The following is a 24,421-nucleotide window of genomic DNA, read 5'->3' on the forward strand; positions in this document are numbered from 1 at the left end:
GAAGCGGTGAGGTTGGGGAGTCAGGAGACAACTCACCAGTACCTTCTGAATACTTGTCTGAGAGACTATCAACCACATCTCTTAATTCTGACGGTTTGCAGGTGTCTGAAAATACCCCTCCTACGATCAAATGAGGAGGAGAAGGCGTCGAGACGGGAACCGACAAGCCCTGTGTGTAGGTGGATCATTTGTTCGGATTAGGCTCAAGATTTGTGCCATCAGAGAAGGAAGGAACTCAAAAGGTACGTTAACATCAGAAGCTAGTGAAGCATCTAGGGAGGAATTGTCCACACCGCAAGTATGAAGTAGCCTGAGGAAGAGTGGCTCTACTGCCCCTGGATGCATAAGGAAACTCATTATGGCAAGATCGAATAAAATTTAACGATCTTCGCCCTATCAGGCAAACAACTTGAAAATTAAAAAATGCCGCGGAGCCTGGCCGGGATTCGACCCTGGACAAATGGAGCAACAGCGAAAGCTCGAAAAGAGGTATCCACCAATTATCTTGGGTCTTCTCCTCTCAATTACAGAGCAGTGACACAACAAGTGCTCGACCCTTTCCAACTCCTCCTTGTCATCGCACATCCTGCATAAGTCTGCCTCTACCAGCACCCAGCGCGACACCAAGGACCTGACGTTGCAATGACCAGTCAAGTGCTAAGTCATGCTTTTTAAGCTTCAGGATAAGCGACATCCCATTTCGCAAAATACTCTGCCACGTGGCCTTTGAAAACCTATAACTTAGAGCACTTGCCCATTGTAGTAGACGCCCAACCTTCCAACAAGCTCGCACAGTGTACTTTTCATTGATTCCATAGAAAAATCTGCCACAATGAGCGATCCATTCCTGGCCAGCTCGTCTGCCGCTTCGTTCCCCATCATATCTTGAGAGCCTGGTATCCAGCAGAGTCTAACAGCCTTCTCTCGGAGTTCGAAGAAGCTCTTTGCATCTTCTAATCAGTTTCGACCTTACACGGCCAGACGCCAGAGCTTATAGGTTGCCCCCAACCAAGAGATCCCTTCCCAGAAAAACAACTTCCAAGCCTTCAACAATGAAAGACTCCTCTGGTATATTATCAGATACGCCGCATAAAGCATGGCGTCAAACGCCAACAGCATACCCCATAGAACAGAAAAATTGTCTAAGTCTGAAGAGCACCACAGATCTGACTCCCTCAGTCTAATGGGGATCTTTGTAAACACACACCCAAGATATAGCTGCAAAGGCATAGGATCGGGAATGGCATTCAGCGCCACTCTCAGGGCACTTTGCCTTGCCCTAGAGACTAGCACAGCCGTTGTAACCTCTACCTTCTCGATCATCCTGCGAAGGACACAATCGTCCGGAGCTTTGTGTCATAGAAGACATCCACAGGTGAGAATTGACTGAACGACCGCCGTAAACATCCAGTGCACCGTACCCGGCCTTAGGCACCAACTCCTTTCTATCGAGTTGCGACAGAAGCACAGCGCATTCAGCACATTTTTGATCCTTTCTTCGACGTTTCCTCTCCAACTTAGTTTCTGGTCAAGAACTACGCTCACGTACTTGGCCTCCAAAGAGAGCGGTAACTCCAACCCATCCAGGACAGGTCCCTTAAAAACACCTAGCATCCTCCTCCTGCTGAAAAGGACAAGTTCAGATTTTCTGGGATTTCTTCCAAGTCCGTTGGCCCTCATCCATCCGGAAAGCTTCCTCAAAGCTCCCTGAACGAGGTCCATAAGAAACGGCCATCCACTATCATGCTATTTTGTCCGCGTTGGCAATGAACTTCGCCCTCTCGAAAGACTTCCGAATACCATTGATCATAAAAAGTCACAATAGAGTATGTTAAACTCCTCCTTACGGAATTCCCCACAGTCGCAATCTTCCTTATCTTTCTTCAAATCTCAATCAATCTTCCTTCCTTCCTTCCTTCCTTCCTCTCGAAAGACTTCAGAATATCATTGATCATAAAAAACAACGATAGGGAAGATAAAACTCATCTTTGTGGAGTTCCGCACGTTCACAATCTTCCTTATCGAGCCCTCTGCCAGTGATGCGTTGATTATCCGTCCCTTCAGCATCGTATCAACCCAATTCACCAGAACGCAATCTATGGACTACAAACAATGGTAGAAAATCTGAATCTCGATTATGGCCCGGTTTCTGCAGATAAATCTCCACCATTGTAAGGCCGCTTCAGCGGCGCTAAAAGTACTTCAAATGGCAAGAGGATTCGACGTTGTTCTTCTCCAGAAACCAAGGGTTATTGAAAAGTGGTTCGTGGATTAAGAATTCCTGGAAATGAACTGATCAAAGGTACGAGGATTGAGAGGCAGGGAGCCTGTATTCTTGGAAATAGTAGTCGAAATGGTTTTCTTCTCCCGTCGCTTAACACTATATAAGGAAATTAATAATTCTCTCCGTTTCAGCTTTCTGAGATTTCTTTCAGCATAGCCACCATGATTCCGCCCGGTCAGGCCGATTTAAATGGCTGAAATGCCTGAATCGCCACACTATCATCTCCTCGACAATGAAAACGACGGGGTTTTCCATAGATACAGCTCATTTGGGTATAGCGATGTCTTAATCGCTGAATTCCTCCTGGCTACCTTCAAAGTTCATCTCAGCCCTGTTAAAGAGTCTTCTGCCATCCCTCTTGAGATCGTTAATTCCGGTCTCCACGACGATTGGTTCGTAATGTATGGTGGTACTCGTTTTGGACATACCTTCCGAAAGACCTCGCTCAGGCATTCCGTAGCAAGACAATAGAGGCCCTCGGGGGACTCAAACTTCTTCATATGTTCCCTGTACCTATGCCAGTTAGGTTAGATTAGGCTGGTAGTCTATTTTCTAAACAGAATCACTTAGCCAATTTTAGTCCATTGTAATACCACAATAGCGACAGACCAGGCCTCTGGTGAGAATCGTACTCAAGACCCTCTCACTAGTAATTCGAGCACGCTACCAACTCGGTTACCAGGGCGACCTATACCAGTTATTCTTGACTGAACTCCTTCTTGTTTTTCATTCCCTCTTCCTTTTTCGTGATCAACCTGAAAACCTATCCTGTGCTGGTCCAATATAGTGGTTGGAGACCACCGTAGTGCAGAGGTTAGCATGTATGCCTTTGACGCTGAACGTCTGGGTTCGTATCCTGACGAGAACATCGGAAAATTTTTCAGGGGTGGTTATCCCCTCCTAATGCTGGCGACATTTGTGAGGTACTTTGCCATGTTAAAACTTCTCCCCAAAGCGGTGTCGCTCTGCAGCACGCCGTTCGGACTCAGCTTTAACTCAGTGATATGTGAGAAGTTTGCCCCTATTCCTTAATGAAATGTTCATGCGAAATTTTGCATTTGAGTGGTCCGAAAAGTACCAGTGGGTGGAGACGTTCCAATTTAAGATTTGGAGCGAATCACGAGCGTAACGAGCGTTACACCAAAATTAGTTTCGATACAAGGGACTTTCGTAAGAACTTTCCTATCACAGAAAATTCATTGAAGTTTATCTCAAAACCTTTTTCAAGAAGGAGCTCTGGAAAGTTCCGAGACTTTAGCTACAGAAACAAATCAGACTTTGGAGTTCTTTATTAAAAACTCCCATTCCCATAATCCATGCTATTCTATGGCAGACTTTTTTACAAAAAATGAAGAACTTGATGACTTTACTATTTCATTTTAAATGATTTCTTATTATTTTCTCCTTTTTAGTCAATATTAAAAAAAAAAAAATTCCACTCCTAATCACAGTTCAAATATATCATCATTAGTATTATAAATGCCATTTTCACCAAATGTTCTACACTTGGTGGAAAGCCATTTTAGCTCGTTAGATGTGGAAAAATATTAGGGTTATCTCATTAATGAGTTTTTCTTTTCATTAGACAAAAGTAAACAAAAACCATTTCCTTTAAAGCAATTTGTTTCCTTGGCGTAGTTTTTTTTCTTCATGACTACCATTTATTAGGGAATATTCCCAAAGGGATAACCACCTAAGATTTTATTACCATTGATTTATGGCTATTTAAAATGTTTTGGTTTTGTTGTTTTTTTTTTTTTTTTTTGTTTGTACATCTACACAGGATTAACGCTCTTTAAGGACCTGCCTAATTTTAAGGTAATTTGTTGCGGTGGTGATGGCACAGTCGGATGGGTCCTGGAAGCTATGGGTAAGTTATGGGCAGCCTTTTGCATGTTGACTAATCAAGGGGGACATTTATGTTGGTTTTTTCCTTTAGAATTTGCTTTAATGTAACTTTGGCCATTTTGGTTTTTTCTTTTCGCTTTAGATTCTATTGAATTTGCCACCCAGCCTGCCATTGGTGTCATACCGTTGGGCACGGGCAATGATTTAGCCCGTTGCCTGCGTTGGGGTGGCGGTTATGAAGGTGAAAATATACCCAAACTCATGGACAAAATCAAGCGAGCTAATTTAGTAATGTTGGACAGATGGAGCATTGAGGTGACAAACAACCCGGAGGAGATACCCAAACCAAAGGTAAGAAAAAAAGGAGAGCATATTGAAAACATTACTTATAAATTATAAAGGAAAGAGACTAACAAAGAAGAGACTAAGAGTGGGTCGAGGACGAAACAATCACCGACTTCCACTATTGGGAAGACTAGGATAAACAATGATTCTAATACTAAGACATCAGGAAGTGCAGGGGCGAGAGACCCAACACAGCCTAACGAACAGGGACCCATCCGACGACTGGACCATCAACTACTTTTTCGTGGTAAGAAGGCAGTGCAGTGAAAGAGAACTCAATGCCGCCTAATGCACATGAGACCATAACCTACTCCCAAGAAGCCCATTTATTCAAGCTTTGGAAGACTAATATAGGCAAAAATCCTAATATTGGAACATCAGGCAGGGCAGGGACGGTAGACTCAATACAGCCTAACGAACAGGGACCCAGTGATGGAACCATTACCGACTTTCTCAAGATTCCGAAGGCTGGGATAGGCTAATATCCTTATATTAAAACATCAGGCAGTGCAGTGACGGGAAACTCAATGAAGGAGGCAGACAATCAAACCATCACCCTCTCCGAAAAACCTCTACCGGAGCGAGACAGCTACTCACGCTTTGATAGAGAAAATCAGCCGCGTTGTCAATGTCGGATGCAACAGTGACAAGACAGGGAGACGGCATCACCCGCCATCACTTTATCTGCCTTTCGACTCTCCGACATCGTCACCTACATCGGAGCTGCAACGGTGGGTGAGGAAAGCAAAACTGACAGAAAATGAGGTACTATTAGGGTGCGGTGCAAACTTTCACCACATTTCATGGGGTAGTACCAAGATTATTAGACAGAGCCAAGCCCTGGCAAAATTCCTGAATACCTTCGACCTAATAACACTTAATGTTGGTAACAACGCTTCCTTTGTTAAAAGGATTAGGAAGGAGGTTTTAGATGTGATGTATGTTCGGAAAATCTAATTGATGAGGTTCAGGATTGGAGGGTCTCCATGGAGCATTCGTTCTCAGGCCATCGCTACATTGGGTTTAGAATAGCACGGCCAGCGCTGAATCCGATAAGCTGCCCTTAAAAGTTGAAACCCAACTGAACAAAATTCGGAAGACTACTCAGAAGAAGACTTGGGCAAAATAATTTAGATTGTCCAAGCATAGAAGACATTGACAAAAATGTCAACAGGATAACGACTGCACTAGTGGAGTCTTTTGAAGATAGTTGTCCTCTTTGAGAACGGAAATCAACCCAAGGAAAACCTTGGATTATTGGGGAGATTCGCAATATTGGGAAAAGGGTCCGCAGACTTTATAACATAGACCGTAAAAAATCTGAAGTTTACTGGAATATGTACTACATACGGCTCAAGGAATACAATAAGATTACCAGAGCGGCAAAACGTGCCTCTGCGAACAGGTCGATAGCGTTGATGAAGCCGCCAAGATGAAAACATTTCTCTCAAAAACTCATGTCCAAAATGAAATGACATGGGAGTGAGAGCAGGGACAACGAAGGACATGTTGAGGCTTTTAATGACAACGCAATTTCCACAGGATACGACGGGACTCACGGCTATACGGGAATCTTCGATAAATGAGGTTGACAGAAGGCTTATCGTAACGGAATTTATGGTCAAGTAAGGCTAGAGGGGCTTCAAACCATTTAAGTTACCCGGACCTGATAGGATATTTCCGGTGTTGCTACAGAAAGAGGCAGACTATCTAGCGCCTCGTCTGGCCAAAATTTTCACAGCTTGCCTAGGACTTTCATATACTCCGAAAGCCTAGCAGGAGGCAAGGGTGGTGTTAAAACCCAAGCCCGGCAAGGCAAATTATGCGACACCTAAAAGCCTACAGACCTATAAGCCTTACGTCCTTTCTACTCAAAACCATGGAACGTATTGTGGATTCCATGATAAAGAGTAGGACATCCAACGAACTGCTCAAATGCAAACAGCATGCCTATGTCAAGGGAAGGTTGGTGAAGACTGCCCTGCACGAGGTTCTGCATAAAATAGAAGAATCGTTCGATGCCAAAACGCAGACACTGGTGGTATGCATTGACATCGAGGGGGCTTTTAACAATGTGCGGAGCGACACACTGATCCAATCCTCAGACCAGTACCGAGTGGACTCGGTCCTTAGAGACTGGATAAACCATATGCTAAGGAACAGGGGGATAAATTGTGTGTCCAATGTCATTAATATAAGGGAGAAAGTGGCACGGGGCACGCCACAGGGGTGGCATTTTATCGCCACTCCTATGGGTGACCACCATAAATGACCTATTGCGGATGCTGACTGAGGAAGGATTTGAGCCCGTCTGCTTAGATGTTATAGTACTAAGGGGGTAGCAACCGAACCAGCTATGCGGGAGGGCCGAATGGGTCTTGCATTTCGTATATAACTGGGCTAGACCCTCAATGTTAACCTAGAGAAGACTGAAATATGCATGTTCACGAGGAAGACGAAGGTGGGCCAATTTAACGCACCACGTTTCCTTAATGACACGATTTCGATATCTGACAAGGTCAAATACTTGTAGTGATCTTAGATACGAAACTTAATTGGAAGTGTCATATTCAGGTGTGTACTGAGAAGGCTCACGGATGTTTGAAAATATGTGCATGGGCCGCAGGCTCGAAATGGGGCTTGATCCCTAGGAAAGTCCACTGGCTCTACAGGAGCGTAATTAGTCCAATTCTTACTTACGCCTCAATAGTTTGGTGGACTGCTATGGAGAAAAAGTGTAACATAAGGACCATACAACAGGTTCAGAGAACATGTTGTCTTGGCATAGGCGGAGCGATGAGGACCATGCCTACTAGGGCACAGGAGACTATTCTAGATATCCGAGCCATTGATATACAGATTATGTGTGAGATAGCCACTGCGGCTATGAGACTTAAGGCGATGGGAGAATGAATTGAGAATGGGAGCAGCTGAGGTGATATAATGCTAACGCGAGGATGGCCATAAGGGCAATAACAACCAGGACGGTAAGATCACGAATAATTCTTTTCTGAGGATGGTAAAATCCACATCGTTTGGTGCCGGGCCATAGCGGAGTAAGGGGGAATGAAAGTTCAGACGATTTGGCGATTTTGAAGGCCAGAGGACTGCCGTCAATAAACATGGATAACCCGAATCCTTTCGGGTCGACGCATTACTATTTAAGGTCGTGGGTGACGAACGCACATGAAACCCTGTGGAAGAACGAAACGGTCTGAGAACGGCGAAAAATGGTAATATGTGACTTATATAAAAGCTATTTGGAAGTGGAGTATTAATGGAAATTAATACTCATATTCGGGACAAAGACCCTGAAGTCCACCCCACCCTCAAATAGAACTTATTTATCAATCATGTCAATATGGGGCTCATATGAAATGTATTTGAAAGAAATTTAAATTTACTTTAAAGGCCAAATGTCTGGGTGGACACCCCACCCCCCAAATACCCCCTTAACCGGAAATATTTACCAATACGGTAATGTAGGACTCAAAATAAAGGCACTTGAAAGTAGATAAAAAATTTGCCCAGGAACCGAGCAAGGCCAAACTTCGCAACTTTGAAAAGGGACCTTTTTTTGTAGCCGAGTCTAAACGGCGTGCTGCGGTGCGACACCTCTTTGGAGAGCATTTTTTTACATGACCATGCATGGCATGGTACCTCGCAAATGTCGCCTGCATTCAGAGGGGATAACCATTACTTTAATTTTTTTCCAATGTTCTCGTCAAGATTCGAGCTCAGCTACATTGTCACGAATTCAATATGCACATTCAAGACAAAGTGTCCCCACCCCAAAAAGATATTAGAGAGTTAAAGAATGCGCAGCGGAGCAGACTCGGTTCGGCTAGTTTCTTATAGAAATGAAATTTTAATAAAATTTCCTATCGAAATAAAAATTTTACAAAAATTCCCAATGACAAATTTTTAAAAAAAAAAATCCTATGAAGAAGGAATTTAAACAAAATTTCATATAGAATTGAAATTTCGATCAAATTTCCTATAGAAATGAAATTTTGATCAAATTTCCTATGGAAATGAAATTTTGACAAAATTTCGTAGAGAAATGAAATTTTGACAAATTTCCTATAGAAATGAAATTTTGACAAAATGTCGTAGAGAAATTAAATGTTTACAAAATTTCCTATAGAAATGAAATTTTAACAAAATTTCCTATAGAAATGAAATTTTGACAAAATTTTCTTAAGAAATGAAATTTTGAAAAAATTTCGTAGACATGAAATTTTGAAAACATTTTCTATAGAAACGAAATTTTGATAAAGTTTTCTATAGAAATGAAATTTTGCCCAAATTTTCTATAGAAATAAAAATTTGCCAACATTTTCTACAGAAAATAAATTTTGACAAGATTTCCTATAGAAACGAAATTTTAACAAAATTTCCTTAATTCCTTTCCATTTTGACAACATTTCCTTAAGAAAGGAAATTTTGAAAATATTTCCTATGGAAAGAAAGACAGTTTTGATAAAATTTCTCATAAAAATTAATTTTTGATAAAATTCCCTTAAGAAATGAATTTGAGCGAAAATTTTCTAAAAACAAATCCTTAAATTTAACCATAAATAAAAAACAATAAAATTGAAACTAAAATAAAATGCACTTCTAAACTCTGACCGGGAATATTTCAATTTGCAGTTAGCCCAACATCAATTAACACTCATACAATCTGTGACAACTTTTTGTGCAGAGCCAATGAGGATTACCGCCTAGCGTTTCCATTGACCAATTACAAAGGATATGGTCAAGGGCAAAGCTTTTCGATGAGAATTTTCATTCTTTTAATTATACTCCCTCCTATGCAAAGTACCACCTATTCACCATCAAACTGTTCTGAATTTCTTTATTTCAGGTAACCTTACACTCCAACATGCAAAAGGTGTTCGAGCTATCCCAAAGTGTTGTGGTGGAGAAATCATTTATGGACAAATACGAGGACATACAACGCAGCACGAGTTGCACCACCAATCTCTATCAGCACACACAAATGCCCATGGGCGATGAAAGCCATTTGGCCATTTACGAAAATGAAGATGATGGCGATGGCGATGGTGAGGATGCTGACACTGGCAGGCTGAAGGGCTACACTGCGACGGTAACAACTACGTGTAAGACAACCAAAAGCATATCAATGTCCACATTTGAGACGAAACGATTGCCTCTCAGCGCACGCCAGGACACTATGACCAGTAATTGCAGCAGTCCCACAACGTCCTGCAGCAGTGCAGCCTCAACCATTCAAACGCCGCAACAGAAGCAATTGTCAAACCACAGAACGATGACCAAGGACTTGTCGAGCATATCAACGTCATTGCCAGGCGTACAAAGCCGTTTGGAGCAAAACGATGACGCTAATGCTGGCAATGGTTTTGACAGCCATCAACAGGATCTTCGCACCGCAGCGCCATTGGCCACACAAGATGAGGCAGACCACCACAAATCAATGAACCTAAATGGCAATTTGTCTTCGCAAGCCTCTAAAACACCAAATACGCCACTCGTCCAGACTTTGACCGGCGCCACAATTGCCTCCTCCCCGACATCCAATGGCACACGAAATGAAGGATTTGTAATTAGCGAAAGTGAAACTGTACCTGCCCACGAGGCTGCATTAGCGGCGCCCACGCCAACAACACCAACACCAAGACCAACCACATTGCCAGGCATTCCTTCGCCCGCCCACAGCCAGGGAGCAAGGACGACCACCCCAACGCCCACCACAGCCAACGAAATGAAAACATTCAACATTCCTCCACAGAAGCCATTAAAAAGTCAAGCCACGGAAAAGGACTGTACCGTGCCGTACAACATCATCAATAACTATTTCTCTGTGGGAGTGGTAAGTACAAATAGATGTTCTCCCAGCACAGCACACACATGTGTGCTTAGACAAACACACATTCACACACACACACACACACACACACACACACACACACACGTACACTAAAGACACAGCTTTGCACTATATTCGATGCTCAACTTATTCTTATTGCAACTACTAAAAGAATGATAAAATATGACATAACTTGTATGGAACAACTGTAGGGACAGAGTGTCTAAATAAAAGACAAATGCGAGTGCTTTCAGTGGACGCTAAAAGAAATTCTCTTAAACAAACTTCCTGTTTAAAATAACTTTAAATTTTAAAAACCATTTTATAACGGTGATTTTTAAACTAAAATTTAAAATTTTTACAGAAAACAAATTTTTAATTAGATAGAAAATTTCATTTAGGTAGAAAATTTGTCAAAATTTTCTTTTTATGGAAGATTAAATTTTCCTTTCTATCGAAAATTTTGTAAAATTTCCTTTGCATAAAAAATTTTAGAAAAATTACTATTCATTAAAATTTTTAAAAATTTCCCTCTTACTGGAAATTTTTTAAAATTTTCTTTACTATGGGAAATTTTGTCAAATATCATTTCCATAAAAAAATTTATCAAAAATTTATTTCTATTGGAAATATAGTAAAAACTTCCTTTCTTTCTGCAAAATTTCCTTTCTTTAAAAAAAACTTTCACCAAAATTTCATTTCTATAGGAAATTTTGCTAAAACCTGATTTCTATAGGAAAATTTGTCCAAATCTTCAATTCTTTGTGAAATTTTGTCAAAATTTTAGAAAAATTACTTTTCATGGAAATTTTTTAAAAATTTTCCTCTTATGGGAAATTTTTTTAAAATTTTCTTTTCTATGGGAAATTTTGCCAAAATTGCATTTCCATAAAAAAATTTATCAAAAATTTATTTCTAATGTTGTAAAAACTTCCCTTCTTTAGAAAATTTTCTTCAAAATTTCCCTTCTTTAGAAAATTTTCTCCAAAATTTCCTTTCTTTAGAAAATTTTCACTAAAATTTAATTTCTATAGCCTGATTTTTATAGGAAAATTTGTCCAAATCTTCAATTCTTTATGAAATTTTGTCAAAATTTTTAAAAATTTCCTTAGAGCGGAAAAATTTCTTGAAAACTCTTCTTCTTTTGAAAATTTTGTAAAAATTTCCTTATTATGGAAAATTTTATAGAAATCTTCCGCCTATATATGGGAAATTTTGTAAAAATTTCCTTACTATGGAAAACTTTTCTAAAATTTAAAAAAAAAAAATCTTTGGCAATTTTCTTAAAAACTTCCTTTCTATGGGTATTTCCTTAAATATTTCCTTTCTGTTGGAAATTTTCTAAAAATTTCATTCCATAGGAAATTTTGTTAAAATTTCCTTTCTCTGGTAAAATTTCATTAACATAGGAAATTTTGTCAAAATTTCATTTCTATAGGGAATTTTGTCAAACTTAAATTTATTTGGAAATTTTGCAAAACTCTAATTCATACAAAAATTTTACAAAATTTACTCCCAATGGTATTTTTTTAAAAAATTTAATTTGAATGACAAATTTCATAAAAATTTCCTTCCTATGGGAAATTTTGCAACAATGTTCTTTCTTTGGGAAATTTTGTTTATATTTCCTTTCAATGGTAAATTCTGTTAAAATTTCTTTACCATAGAAAATTTTGTCAAAATTTATTTTCTATAGCAAATTTTTGAAAAATTTCAAAGACTGTCAAAATTTTATACAAATTTCCCTTTTATGGGAATTTTCTTAAAAATTTCCTTTTATGGAAATTTTGTGAAAATTTCATTTCTGTAGGAAAATTTGCAAAAATGAATTTTGTATGCGAAATTTTGTCAAAATATAGTCTCAATAGAAAATTGTATAAAAATTTCTTTTTATGGAAAATTTTGAAAAAATTCCTTTCTCTGGGAAATTTTGTAAAAATTTGATTTCTATGGGAAATTTTGTAAAAATTTCGTTTTTATGGGAAATTTTGTAACATTTCCTAACTATGAAAAATTTTTTTAAAATTCTTTAAAAAATTCCTTTCTATCTTAATGCTCCTAAAATTACCTTTATTGGAAATTTTTTAAAAATTTTCTTTCTATGGTAAATTTTGTAAAAATTTTCTTTCTATGGTAAATTTTGTTAAAAATTCCTTTCCATGGGAAATTGTGTTAAAATTTTATTTAAATAGGAAATTTGGACAAAACTTCATTATCATAGACAATTGTGCAAAATTTTAATTCTGTAGGAAATTTTGCCAGACTTTCATTTCTATAGAAAATTTTGCCAAAATTTCATTGCTGTAGAAAATTTTGCCAAAATTTCATTTTTATGGGAAATTTTGCCAAAATTTCACTTCTAAGGAAACTTTTTAAAAATTTCATTTCTAAAGAAAATTTTTTTAAAATTTCATTTCTAAAGAAAATTTTTTAAAAATTTCATTTCTAAAGAAAATTTTTTAAAAATTTCATTTCTAAAGAAAATTTTTTAAAAATTTAATTTTTAAAGAAAATGTAAAAATTTCCTTTCTATAGAAAGTTTTTTAAAAATTTATTTTTAAAGAAAATTTTGTAAATATTTCCTTTCTATAGAAAATTTTGTTTGACAAAATTCCCTTATATGGGAAATTTTGTATTACAAACTTCCCTTCTACGGGAAATTTAATTTTACAAATTTCCCTTCTATGGGAAATTTCTATTCTTTTTAATTTCTGAAATTTTACGAAAACTTCACTTCATTAGGAAATTATTTCAAAATTTCGTTACCATAGAAAATTTTTTCAAAATTGCAATTCTATAGAAGATTTTGTGAAAATTTCATTTCTATAGGGAAATTTGCCAACATTTAATTTCAATAGGATTTATTTTCGAAATTTCATTTCTATAGGAATTTTGTAAAAATTTCTTTTTAAGGGAAATTTTTTAAAAATTTCATTTTCCCTCTATGGGAATTTAAAAACTTCCTTTCTATTGGAAGTTTTGTAAAAATTTCCATTTTATGGAAAATTTTGTTAACACTTCCGTTTTATAGGAAATTTCTTTAAAATTTTAAAAAAAATTCCTTTTTATGGAAAATTGTGTCAAGTTTCTTTTCTATAGAAAAATTTTTTAAAATTTCCTTTCTATCGGAAATGTTTTTAAAAATTTGCTTTCTATTGGAAATTTTATAAAAAAAAATGTGCTTTCCACTGGGATTTTTTTTTTAATTTTCCATTCAAACGGAAATTTTTCGAAAATTTCCTTTCTATTGAAAAACTTTAAAAATATCCTTTCCATTGGAAATTTGTCAAAATTTCCTTTCCATTGGAAATTTGCCAAAATTTCCTTTCTATGGGAAATTTGGTTAAAATTTCCTTTCTATGGGAAATCTGGTTAAAATTTCATTTCTTTGTGCAACTTTGTCAAGTTTTCATTTCTATAGGAAATATTTTCAAGATTTCATTTCTAGAATCTTTGACCACAATTTTATCCCTAAACCAAGCTTTTAGTTTTCAGCATGCCTTAAAATTCATTTATTTGCAAAAAGCTATTAACAAAATGTCATAAGAGCTAAATTGTCCATGTGGGTCTTTTTTTTTCTTTGATTACTGTATGCCATTTGAACGTGCTGTTTTCCCCTGACTTAAAAATTGGCTTTTATTTGCAATTTAAAGCAAAATATGACCCAGAATTTCATAAATATTTCATATCGATAGCATCGCATTAAATTAGATATGCATTTTATTCATATCTCGCCACATAGTTCAGGGAACAAGCAATTCATTCATAATGACATGATAGAGATATAAAATCTACTATGGGAAAAGGACACAGCCCGCCTTGGGACCCTTCAATATTATCAAAATTATTATGACAATGTTAAATTCATGAGAATTGAGAGCAGCAATGCCTTGATAGCATCTCTCCCATGAGCTAGGAAGGCTTATTATTATGCAATCATTCTATGATGGCCACCAAAAATTAGGAGCACTTTAATTTTTTTTTTTTCAAAAAACTTTCTCATGCTCATGTATCTCATAAAACAAAGGATGAAGCGGGACCTGCAATATTACATCATTGTTTTTTCTGTGTTAGTGGTAGACTACTTCAGAACAACGACGATGATGATGGGTCGGCTTAATGAAGCATTTAACTTTCACTTAAAGATTTGGCAGATGAGATTGTAAATATTTAATGTGGCCACATAACAGCTACAATCCGCATCAGATGATGTCAACAGGGTTGTCAACTTGTGTTTAATTCGGAAGGTTTTAAATACACTTTGGCAATAGTTTTCTAGGGAAGAAAATTTTGACTTTTAACATAAAAATTATTGGCAAAGTTTTCTTTTTAAATGAAACTGACAATATTTCTATGGAGACAAAATTTTGACGAAATATCTCATCTTATATATAAAAATCAATTTGTGTTTGTTTGTTAGATTGTTTGTATGTTTGTGTGTTCCTTATAGACTCAGAAACGGCTGAACCGATTTTCTTGAAATTTTCACAGATGGTGCATAATGATCCCGTGGTGAAAATAGGGTACTACATTTTTTGATATCTGAAAGGAGAGCAGACCCTCCCCTTACCCTAATTTTCAGAAACGCCAGATCTGGAAGATGGGTGTTACGATTTAAGCGAAATGTCGGATGGGGTACCTAGGGGTGACGCCCCACCCTAAAACCTACTAAACATATATTCATACCAATCACCACAATATGGGACTCAAATGAAAGGTATTTAGGATAAGAAAACGTATCTGATATCCAATTGTCGGACCAAGTGTTAGGGGGACCACCCCACCCCCCAAAACACCCCTAAATCGGACATATTTATTAACCATGGCAATATGGGACTCAAATGAAAGGTATTTGCGAGGAGAATACGAATCGAATATCCAAATGTGGGATCACGTTTCTGGGGGTTCACCCCTTCCTCAAAACACCCCCCAAACAGGACTTATTTACCGACCATGGGAATATGGGGATTAAATAAAAGGTATTTGAGTGTAGAATTCGAAACTGATATCCAAATATGGGACAAAGCGTTTGGGGGCCGGCACTTCCCAAAAACATCCCCCAAAGGGAACAAATTTACGACCATAGCAATATGGGGCTCAAATGAAAGGTCTTTGGAAGTAAAGCACGAATCTGATATCAATATTCGGGAAAAGTGTTTATGGGGCCACCCTTCCCCCACAACACCACCCAAATAGGAAATATTTGCCGACTATTGCAGAAATGAAATTTTGACAAAATATTCAAAAGAAATGAAATTTTGAACAAATTTCCTATAGAAATATAATTTTCGCCAAATTTTCTACAGATATGAAATTTTTGCAAAAAAAAAAAAAAATATTTTGACAAAATTTGCTTTAGAAATGAATTTTTCTGTCAAAATTTCATTTCCAAAGGAAATTTTGACAAAATTTTTTATAGAATCTAAATTTTGATAAATTTCCTTTAAAAACGAAATTTAACAAAATATTTTATACAAAAATGAAATTGTTGCGCTTTGTTTGTTTGTTTGTCTATTCCGTGAGAGTACTCAAATGGCTGAGAATAGGGTACTACACTTTTTGATATCCGAAGTGAGGATGGACCCTCCCCCATACCCTCATTTTTAAAAACGCCAGATCTCGGAGATGGATGCACCGATTTAGGCAAAATCTTGCTTGCCACCTCATGGTACCCCAAAAACATGAAATTGGTATAAAATTTTGGGGTCAAATAACCTGGGGGACGCCCCATCTCAACACCCACCCGAACGGACACGTTTACCGATTGCGACATTATGGTATTTAAGATTGGAATGCGAACTTGGCATAAAAATGGCAACTTAAATGTCGGGGGTACCCCACCCTCAAGAAGACCACCCGACAGGCCACTTTTACCGCTTTGGGTATCAAATGAGAGGTATTTAAGGTATTGGCATAAAAATGTCGCACTATGTGTTGGGGGGTCCTCCACACCCAAAAACACCACCCAACACTTTTGCAGTATGGGTATCAATTGAAAGGTATTTAAAAGTAGAGTACAACTACAAAAAAAAGTAGAGCCCAAAATCAATAATGGACCGATCAGTACAATATGGTACTCAAGTTAAAGATATTTTGGAGTTGACTATGAACATTATATTTAAAATTGGATCCAAGTACCAGCGATCCGTTCCAAGCCCAAAACCGCCCCAAAAGTAACGCTGAAAATCAAAGTGGACCGATCGGCGCAATATGGGACTCAAATGAAAGGTTTTGAGGAGTAAAATTCGAATATGGTGTCAAAAATCGGATCCAAGTATCAAGCCCAAAACCGCTCATAATTAAGAGGACCGATCGGGACAATATGGGACACAAATGAAAGGTATTCGGGAGTGAAATACGAATATGATGTCAAAAATTTTATCCAACTACCTAGAGTGCCACCCCAAGCCCAAAACCGCATCAAAAAAACCGCCCAAAACCAAAAGAGGACCGATCGGGATCATATGGGACTTCAATGAAAGTTATTCGAGAGTAGAATACACATAGGACTATCGAATATTAAAAATTGGGTGTAATTACTAAGGGGGCCCCCCCAAAACCAAAACCATCCCAACCATTTCATTGCATTTAAGACCGGGAATAGATTACGCATATGGTATAAAACATCAGGCTCAAGTGATAGGAGGTGCCTACCCCTCAAAAGACTTCCCAAAATATGAATGGCTACATGGGGTTCAATAAGAGGTATTTGGTAATACAAAAAATTGAACTTGGGAGATACGTATACGTGAAGGCGTAGCAGAGCGGGCCGGATACAGCTAGTCTTTATACATAAAAATCAATTTGTGTTTCGTTATTTGTATCGTAGAGACACAAAAACGGTTGAACCGATTACCTTGAAATTTTCAAAGATTTTGAAGGTTGATCTGGAAGTATACATAGACTATAAAATTAGTTGATAACGGAAGGGGAGCGTACCCTCCCCCTTAGTACCCAGGAAGTCGCCCTAACCCATAAACTCCTCCAAACAGACAAATTGAACATTCATATCAATAAAGGGCCCAAATTAAAGATATTCGGGTGTAGATCTTGAATCTGGCATAAAAAATCAATTCGGAGTATTTCTGACACCAAAGTATACATTGATAACTATTTTTAGGGCAAAGTGACGGAGTGCCAGCCCAAGCCCTAAAATGCCATCCAAACCGTACATATTTATCGACTATGGCAATTTCGGCCTTAAATGAAAGGTATTTGGGAGTAGAGCACGAATTTGGCATCCATATTTGGGCGAAATGTCTGAGGTACCATCCCACCCCCAAAAACCACTTCCCGTCATATGTATATATAGACAAATCACGACAGTAAAGGGCTCAAATGAAACAGGACTTATTTACCGACTATGGTCATATGGAAGTATAGCACGAGAGTATATATTTGAGAGTATAGCACGAAGCTTAAATTTATTTTAAGGGCCAAATGTCTGTAAGAGCCATCTCACTCCCAAAATACATCCCAAACCGGACATATTTACCCACTACAATATAGGAATCTAAAGGAAGGTATAAGGGAGTAGAGCAAAAATTTACCCATGAACATTTCATTAAAGAATAGCGGCAGCTTATCACATATCAATGAGTGCTGTCCGATTCAAGTTTAAGCTCAATGATGAGGGCCTTATTTTTTTGTTTTTTTTTACATGACTTCTGTGCATGGTATAGTATGCAAAGTACCTCACAAATGTCGCCAACAATAGGAAAGGATAACCACCACTTAAAATGTTTCCAATCTTCTCGCCATGATTTGAATCCACGCGTTTAGCACCATTGGCGGACTTGCTTACCTCTGCTCCTCATTGACACGAATTGAATGTCCACATCTTAAAACTCTACCAAAACTGGACTACCAAAACATTACTATCGAGCATTACAATATAGAGCCCAAATAAAAGTTATACGAACTTTAAAGAAGGAGCTGCGGAGCGGGCCCTGTTCGGATATTTTTCTACGAAAATATTATATTGACAGGGTTTGCTACAGAAACGAAATGTGGACAAAAGTTCTTATAGAATCAAAATTTTGTTAAAATTTTCTACAAAAATAATATTTTTACAAAATTTTCTTTAGAATTTATAACCAATAAAATTTCCAGTAAAAATTTAATTTTGAAAAAAATGCCTCTAAAAAAATTTATTTAAAATTTTTTACATTGGCAACACCAGCCGTAAATGAAGACATATTCGAAATGTCTACATGATGTGGCTCCAACCAAATAACCATCTGCTTCCAGCAGAGAAGGGAGATGGCGACATCATGTGGATGTGGAAAAATGTTCATAGTCACACCAGTTGGAAGTGCCTACATGGGCAAGAATAATTTTTGGCAAATTTTGTTGGTCATCTAAGACACATGAGCACACAACCATGGTGGGTAAATGGCACACGAGGCAAGCACTTTAACAAAGACTAAATTAAGCAATGCAAAAGGGCAGCCATAAGACTCACACATAAAACAAATGTATACACAACAGTCCAAGGTCATTGAATTATTACAGATAAAAAAGAATTATAAGCGGTTGAGTGTAACATGTTGGCCATATAAAATTTATTTATTTATTTTTTAAGGAGTGGTTCCAAATTTAAGGCTTTTCTCTATGAGTAACTTACTCGTTGATAATCCTCTTTATGGGTTAAAGAATATATATGTAAATATTTTTTTTTTTTTAATTTTTAATTTTCCTTCCCTATGCAAAAGTTGTGTTTATGTTTTTATCCCTTTATCTTTTATCTTTTTCTGCATGAAAATATGTGCTATGTAATTTCATCATCCCATGACCTCTAAAAATAAATAAACATTTAGCCATACATACACTTACATAGCTACATTGTTGGTTGTGTTTCAACGCACACTAACATAGTAACATACTTATTAAAGGAAAGGGGACAAAAACTGAGCCAAAATATATTTGAAACGTGCATGCATACCCATTCACATTTTATATCGGAAGATCAACATTGAGCCCTTAGGAAAGTAAATGGAAATCCCATGTTTGCACTTAATGTCAAGTTGTGACATTAAATACTATGACTCCTTCTTCTGCTCTTCGCTACTATTTTCATTTGCTTCCATGCCAACCTGCTGCTTTGATAGGCGAAGCAAACAAAAATATGCTTTGCGTAGATTCGATATTCACGTTTCATGATGCCGCCACCATCACCACCACCACCACCACCACCACCTCCACTGCCATGGAAATGGCTGGGAATGTGGCTTCCTTCCTCAACCACTTGACTCTTTGTCGAATCTCAAAAGTCAAACCGAAGTGGAGGCTTAGCAATGCCGATATGTTCAAATGTCTGTATGAAATGTGACTCTGTCTAAGGAATACGAAATTCCTTAAGTGAGGGAATACGACACATGAACCAATAGAGTGTGCATAATATCCTTGAAATGAAGGCGAAAGCCAACGAAGATCCATTTGGACTTTAACCAAAAGACTGGGTGCGGAATAGTTTGAAGAGCACATAAGGAACACATATGACCATTATGTTCATATACATACACATATAGGTATTTACAATGGCAAAGAGTGATTTGTTTCCTCCCAAAACTATTTGCCATTGTCCTTCCCCCACTTTTGGCGCTTAGAGCAATGATGCAAAGTAGTTAAGTAAACGATACCAGCATCTTTGAGAACAGAGAGAAAAGGAAAATTGAACTGACGTTTTTTTTCTGCTCCTATTTTAACGAAGAAGGGTGTTTGCATTGCTTTTATTGTTTTCTTTTGCAGTGCTTTGTAATGGACGAAATGGAGAGGAAACTTAATCTTTTCTTGGGAGTAACTTTAAAATTTGACCGAATATTCTCTTTATGGACAGCAATACTTCATACATATATACATTAAATATCATTAGTCTTTTGGAAAAACTTCCTCATCAAATTGAAAAGCTATAAAATGTTGCTCTTTATAGCTTTTCGATGAAGTGAAACTTTATTTTGTTGGCCCATATGGCGTATACGTTATGACTCTGCATAGAAACAATGCTTATACGAACCAATGTACCATTAAATCATTAGACATAATACAGGCTACGAGCATTGTTGTACCCATGTATGAGGGGGAATATTCTTTTTGTACCCACCATCGGGGTATATTGATTTTGTCATTCCGTTTGCAACACATCGAAATATCGATTCCTAAGCTTACAAATGTATAAATTTATATATATATATATTTATATATATATATCTAGCCACATCCATAGGTCCGTCTGTTGAAATCACGCTACAATAGCGATTAGGGCGGGTTGATCTATATCGATGAAACAAAAGTTAAAAATCGTATCGCGAAAACGTAATCTCCATGAAATTCTAATAAAATTATATAATATATAATTTTATTATAAATAAATTATATAAAAATTAAATTGTTGCGCTTTTTTTGTTAATTAGTTTGTCTGTTCCGTATAGACTCAAAAGCGGCTGAACTGATTTTCATGAAATTTTCACAGATAGTAGAGCTTGATGAAAATTGGGTACTAAATTTTTTGATATCCGAAATTTTTTGATATCCAAGTTTCCAAAACGCCAGGTCTCGGAGATGTTTGTACCGATTTAGGCAAATTTGTGAATGTCGCCTTATGGTAAACATAAACACAAAATTGGTATACAATTTTCGGGTCAAATAACCTGGGGGACGCCCCACCCAAAAACCCATCCAAACGGACATGTTTACCATTTGGGACAATATGGGTATCAAATGTAAGGTATTTAAGAGTAGAGTACAACTTAATATAAAAATTTGACACCAAGTGCCGTGGGGCCGTCCCACCACCAAAAAACATCCCAAAAATTTCATATTTACCGATTGGGGCATTATGTCAATTACCTTTCATTATCAAATGAAAGGTAATTGAAAGTGAAGTGCGAAAAGGTAAAAGAATTTCGACCAAGGTATCTACGGGACCTCCCCCATCCCAAAACTTTCCAAAACGGGCATGTATGACCAAAATCACCAAACGGGTATTAAATAAAAGGTCTTAGGGAGTAGGCCATGAATCTGGTATACAATCTAAGAACAAAGAGCCTAGGGACAGCCCACCCACTAAATACCTTTTAGTACGACATATAGGGCATTATGGGTATCAAATGAAAGGTAATTGAAAATGAAGTGCGAAAAGGTAAAAGAATTTCTTCCAAGGTATCTACGGGACCTCGCCAATCTCAAAATTCCCCAAACCGGACATATAAGACCAAAATCACCAAACGGGTATCAAATAAAAGGTCTTAGGGAGTAGACCATGAATCTGGTATAGAATCTTAAAACAAAGAGCCTAGGGACAGAACAGCCATTAAATACCCTTCAGTACGACATATAGGCAGATCGGGACAATATGGGACTAAAAAGGAAGGTCTACTACAGTAAAGTACGAATCTTATTTCTGGATCTTCCCCCTTTTCACAATTTTCAAAATCCCTAGATCTTGGAAACGGGTTCATTTTGTATGCCCCTTATGGCAACTCAAAAACAGAAATTTGGTATAAAATTTTAGGGTCAAATAATCTCGGGGGATTTCCCACCCCAAAACCCACCCAAACGGACATGTTTGACGATTGGGCCAATATGGGCATCAAATGAAAGGTATTTAAGAGTAAAGTTCAAACTTTGTGCAAGGGTCTAAGGGTTTATTGGGGGCCGTTCCACCAAATAGCCACCAAAGTGGGCATGTATGTTCATCGACACAAAAAAGACATGAATAAACTGTCTTAGGAATAAGGCTACGGTATAAAATTGGACTTGAATGAAAAGTCTTTGACAGTAGAATACGTATTTGAGATTAATAATTAACCAAGAGCTAAAACAGGACATTTATATCGCGACAATAAGGGAATCGGTCCCTTAGACAAGTGTCTAAGGGACTGACTCCCTAACGTGCATGTTTGCAGAGTAGAGTAAGAATTTGATATCCAATTTAAGGAAAACATACTGCAAGCAATGATGGACATACAACCTATCAAAGACTATATTCGAAACTGTGCCGCCAAGGTTGCGCTTAGGATTAGGGATCCTGACATGCTACAGGAGAAAGGATACAACCACGGTTCCATTCTGAATGGATGCGGTGGGCAGACTAAGGAAGGTCTCAAACTACATAGGACCCAGGCCGATTCGAAGTAGGATCTTCGGAACTCGCTTTCTCAGAAGAGAGGAGTAGGAGGCAAATGATGTGTTTGAAGAGAATGAGGCCTCGATTTTCATTGGTAGCTCCAAGATGGAGTTAATGACCCCCCATCAAGTCATTAACTCCATCTTGGTGCTATCTGTGAAAATCGAAGTCTCATTCTCTTCAAACATAACAATCGCCACCCACACTTCCCACCCGAGAAAGCGAGACAATTAACATGGGTATATCGATGAGAATTGCGGAGGAGCATACGGTCTTTCAGGCAGAGGTCTGTGCCATAACGATAGTCGCAAAAGATATTCTGGGTAGGGATTTACCGTTTTCGAAAGTCAGGGTTTTAGAAAGTCGGCACTCAAGCCCTTGGGTTCGAGGACAGTGAGTTCGGAACACGTGGCGGAGTGTTTGGGTGACATAATGCTAACTTGGGTTTCCCGGAATCGGCTAACCAGATGTGGACTTTTTTAACTGCAAAGTCGTTTTTCTTGAAATTTTCACAGAAATTTTCTGAAAATTTCCCAGATGGTGGATAATGATCCCGTGGTGAAAATAGGGTACTAAAATTTTTGATATCTGAAAGTGGGCGGTCCCTCCTCCTTACCCTTATTTTCAAAATCGCCATGGGGCACCTAGGGGGTCACCCCAAAACCTACCAAATATATATAAAGACCAATCACGACAATATGAGACTCAAACGAATGGAATATAAGATCAGAACCCCAAATATGCGACCAAGTGTCTGGGGGCCGCCTCTTCCCAAAAACACCCCCAAAGACAACAAATTTACGACCATAGCAATATGGGGCTCAAATGAAAGGTCTTTGGGAGTAAAGCACGAATATGATATCAGTATTCCCATCACAACACCTAAATAGGACGTATTTGCTGACAATTGCAATATGGGGCTCAATTAAGCGGTATTTAAGGGATGAACACGAATCTGATAGGTATTTTCAGAGCCAAGTCACTGAGTGGCCGCCCCATCCCCCAAAACATCCCCAAACCGAAAATGTTTGCCGTCTATGGAAATATGTGCTCAAATGAAAGGTAGTTGGGAGTAGACCACGAATCTGAAGTCAACATTCGGGACCAACTGTCAAGGGGTCGCCCCACCCCCATAACATCCCCCAAATAGGACGTATTTGCTCGCCATGACATTTCGGGTCTTTAGGAGAGTGGAGCTAGATATTGATAATTTTTAAGGCCCATACCCCAAACCGGATATATTTGCTGACTTTTGCAATAAGGGGTTTAAATGAAAGGTATTTGAGATTAGAAAACAAATTTGATATGCAATTTTGAGGCCAATGGCAATATGGGGTTCAAATAAATGATATTTGAGAGTAGAGCACGATGCTGATTTATTTTCAGGGCTATGTGTTTGAGGGACCACCCACTCCGCAGAACACACATAAATCGGACATATTTACCGACCAGGTCAGTGTAGGGCTCAAATGAAGGGTATTGGAGAGTAAAACATGAAATTGACACCCACTTCTGTGACCAATTTTCTGGGTGTCTACCCCTGTCTACCCAAAACAAACAGCAATTATTTACTAACCATCGCAATATTGGGCTTAAATAAAGGTATTTGGGAGTAGAATCTGATATCCAAATGTGGGTCCATGTATTTGGGGTACCGCCCCTTCCCCAAAAGACCCCACAAAGAGTACAAATTTACCGACCATGGCAATTTGTGACTCAAATGAAAGGTATTTGAGATGAGAAAACGAATTTGATAACCAATATTGGGGCCAATTGTTGAGGCAACGCCTCATCCCACAAACTCCCCTTAAACCAATGGCAATATGGGGTTTAAATAAATTGTATGGTATATTAGATGTATTTAGCACGATGCAGATATGTTTTTCAGGGCTAAGTGTCTGGGGGACAACCTCACCTCCGAAAAAACCTCTAAATCGGACATACGAATTTACGGGTCATGAAAATA

The 24,421-nt window shown here is 37.9% G+C and overlaps 1 protein-coding gene across 1 annotated transcript in view; it reads left to right on the top strand.

Annotated features, from left to right (window-relative positions):
- Window positions 1–24,421, top strand: part of LOC106080983 (diacylglycerol kinase 1) — a 380,563-nt gene that overhangs the window by 328,328 nt on the left and 27,814 nt on the right. Inside the window, exons 15-17 of the mRNA XM_059368788.1 lie at window positions 4,068–4,154; window positions 4,275–4,483; window positions 9,345–10,331. Of these exons, the coding sequence (XP_059224771.1) occupies window positions 4,068–4,154; window positions 4,275–4,483; window positions 9,345–10,331 (1,283 nt within the window). The remainder of the gene's footprint in view (window positions 1–4,067; window positions 4,155–4,274; window positions 4,484–9,344; window positions 10,332–24,421) is intronic.

The sequence above is a fragment of the Stomoxys calcitrans genome, chromosome 5 (assembly GCF_963082655.1).
Source record: "Stomoxys calcitrans chromosome 5, idStoCalc2.1, whole genome shotgun sequence".
Lineage (NCBI taxonomy): Eukaryota > Metazoa > Arthropoda > Insecta > Diptera > Muscidae > Stomoxys > Stomoxys calcitrans.